Here is a 2,934-nt window from a genome sequence, read left to right on the forward strand (position 1 = left end):
GTCTATTAATCTATGTTGGCTGCTGGAAAAGAGTTGTTATAATGCATCTCCAAGAGCTACCGACAGCAAGCCGAGACTTGTCAGAGATAAGGAAAGCAGAAGAACAAAAAGACGACCAAGCAAACCAAAGTCGAAACTTCCATTGAAGGATAGAGAAGTTAATATATGAGCTTGCAAGTCACTGAGAGCAAGAAGAACATTAGAAGAAGTAGAGAGACTCAGACTGTCACAAGCTTTATTTTGCACTCTTATTACCATATCTATTCACACAAGAAAAATCAATGCACACAGACCTGTAAAAAAAATCAGGAAAATTCTGTCACCCAAACCTTGCAAATTGAGTTGTAACTTTCCATGCTCTGTGTAGTCTTTCACGATCTATACTTGTCCGAATCCCACGGATAACATCTGGAAATCCTTGCCGTAGATGTCTGAAGACTGTAGCTGCTGCTGGATTTGGTGCCAGGATACTAGATCACTGAACACAGATGGGCTTTCTGCCTTGACGTCGCAATGCAGAGGTTGGCTTAGGCTTTGGCTTTGGGTGGCTGCTGACACCGGGAAGGCGCCGTCGAGATACTGCGACCATTTGAGGTCCTCGGGCTCCTTTTCAAGCTGGACCTGGGCATCCTTGTCCGGCGTTGACTCCGGCCAAAGAAAGATGTCATTGTGGAAGGAGCTGCTGTTCTGCATCTCTACTGTATCAGAACTGTTCATACTACTCCGACTACTATTTCCGGAGTAAACAGCATCACTGTACTGCATGCCATCGATACCAGCACAGATCTGTGCCGAATTATCCATTGAAGTGGAAAGGATTGTGGTTGGAACTGATGGTAAGCATGTGGATATTGTGTTGCAATGGAAGTCCCGATTCATCTCGAGCAGCCTACTGTTATGGCTGAGCCAGAGAGGATTCGGACAGGCCGATAGGTCGGCCAGGGCTGTCTCACTGCTGCTGCAGTCAGTGGCAAAGCTCAACTGTGCTAGGGGGAAGACACTCACTGGATCGGAGCTGCTTTGGCTGGTAATAAATTGGTCGAGGAAGAAGCATTTGGTCATCGGTGATGCCTTCCTCTCGACGGCACACGTATCGAACACCGGCATTGAAGACGACGCCGGTCCGCGTGCTGCGTCATTCAAGCTCTCCAATGCTGCGGCGGGAACTTTGAGGTCGACGGAGCCGGACGTGCCTTCGCTGGTCCTGGAGGCTTTGGCTTCCCCCACTTTGTCCTCCGCGAGCGGCTTGTGGGTGTTGGGGTCGATCCCTCTCTGCTTGAGCATCTTCTTGATGCAGGAGTTCCAGAAGTTCTTGATCTCGTTGTCGGTCCTTCCCGGCAAGCGTGCTGCGATCTGCGACCACCTGGAGAAGTTGCCGGTCCAGAAACAAGGAAGGCAAAAGGATCAGAGGCCCGAAACCTGACGGCGTTTGGGAGCTCAATATGGATAAAAGATGAGGAGGTGAGGGTCTTCTTCTACCTGTTTCCTAGCACTGCATGGAGTTCAATTATGAGATTCTCCTCCTGCTTTGAGAAGGACCCTCTCTTAAGATCAGGCCTCAGGTAGTTTATCCACCTCAGCCTGCAGCTCTTCCCACACCTCTGAAGTCCTGCATGCAGAAGAAACAATGGAGAATGATCAGATACAGAACAGTAAGGAAGGAAGGAGATATTGAAGTTCCACGCATTGCAGCCTTAGGTGGCCAGTACTACATCACCTGCTTGTATGGGGACAGAGCTCCAACACCCATGGCCATATTTTGTTATGTGCTTGATGAGCTTTTCATCTTCCTCAGGAGACCACAGGCCTTTCCTCAGCTTTTGCTTGTAGCAGCATGTGTGCCTCCCCATTTCTGGTGAGACCCGAGGGGAATGCAGCAAGGCTTCCTGCCTGCGGAATTGGCGGTGGGAGGAGCTTCGAGTGAACGAGGAACCCGAGAATGTGGAGGAAAGAGATAGGAGGGAGGCAGAGGAATTGAACTAACACTGGAGAAGGAATTGGAATTAGGAGAAGAAGGCCAAAGCTAAAAAGAGAGGGAGAGGGAGAGGGAGAGGGAGAGTCACAATCAAGTGGTTGGGATCGAGTTTAGCTTCTCTTTTCTCTCTTTTTCTTCCCCTTCTTTTAAAGGTGGAGAGAGGAAGGCTCAAATCATCTTCTGAATTGTTCATGCTTCAGAATAAATTGTCTGGTGCAGCCATGGTGGGTCAGCTCCTCTGATATTTTCAGTGAAAAAGCTCAGAATGTTCCCATGCTGATCACTCGTAAGGTCAAGTCAGTAAAAGTAACTTGGTAGCAGACATGCAACTCCATGAAGAACAATCCTCCTCCGAGCTACCTCCATCCGAATTGTGATTGAAGCAACCCATCCTACCTATTCATGATGCTCCCTGCCACAAGCATCTCATGCAAGGACAAGAATGTTGTATCTGGAAAGGTGGGACTGGGAGAGTCCTGTGGAGGCAAAGATATATCCTACATTAATTGGGTCTGTTTGCTGGAATGGCTGCATTCCTTCCTCCTGTCCAAAAGAAGCCAAAAGATAAAATTCCTGCTTGAGCTCTACATGATCCCCGAATCCATGGCCATGTTGGAAAAGCTTCATCATTGGGCAGAGACCAAACAAAAATTATGTGAGTATCAAATAACATAGCATCTTCCTTTCATCTTGACAACCATCATTGTCCTCTTGGAAACTTGATGGAGAAATTTGTTGTCTTCCATTGGAATACATGTCCTGAGGCATCTACATCTTTCTTAGTTGGTGCCCATGACAAACAAAAGCTGTGTTTTTGTTCTGTCCTTAACAAGAGAATCTGAAGCAGGTATTTTTATTCTTTGTTTCAGGAAATAAGAAGAGGCATTGTTCACTGACACCAAGTAATTATCCAATTGATGGATGTCAACATATATTTCCACTGAGAGTACTCACACTGG

The 2,934-nt window shown here is 47.3% G+C and overlaps 1 protein-coding gene across 1 annotated transcript; it reads right to left on the minus strand.

The window, feature by feature from the left end:
- Nucleotides 1–205: 205 nt before the first annotated feature.
- Nucleotides 206–2,724, minus strand: LOC135674816 (transcription factor MYB61-like). The gene is made up of 3 exons (XM_065185015.1): nt 1,718–2,724; nt 1,480–1,609; nt 206–1,363 (listed from the first exon to the last, which is right to left on the minus strand). Exons 1-3 carry the CDS (start codon nt 1,848–1,850, stop codon nt 379–381), a joined length of 1,248 nt encoding a protein of 415 aa, XP_065041087.1. The 5' UTR covers nt 1,851–2,724; the 3' UTR covers nt 206–378.
- Between the last annotated feature and the right edge of the window lie 210 nt (nt 2,725–2,934).

This window comes from Musa acuminata, chromosome BXJ1-1 (assembly GCF_036884655.1).
Source record: "Musa acuminata AAA Group cultivar baxijiao chromosome BXJ1-1, Cavendish_Baxijiao_AAA, whole genome shotgun sequence".
NCBI lineage: Eukaryota > Viridiplantae > Streptophyta > Magnoliopsida > Zingiberales > Musaceae > Musa > Musa acuminata.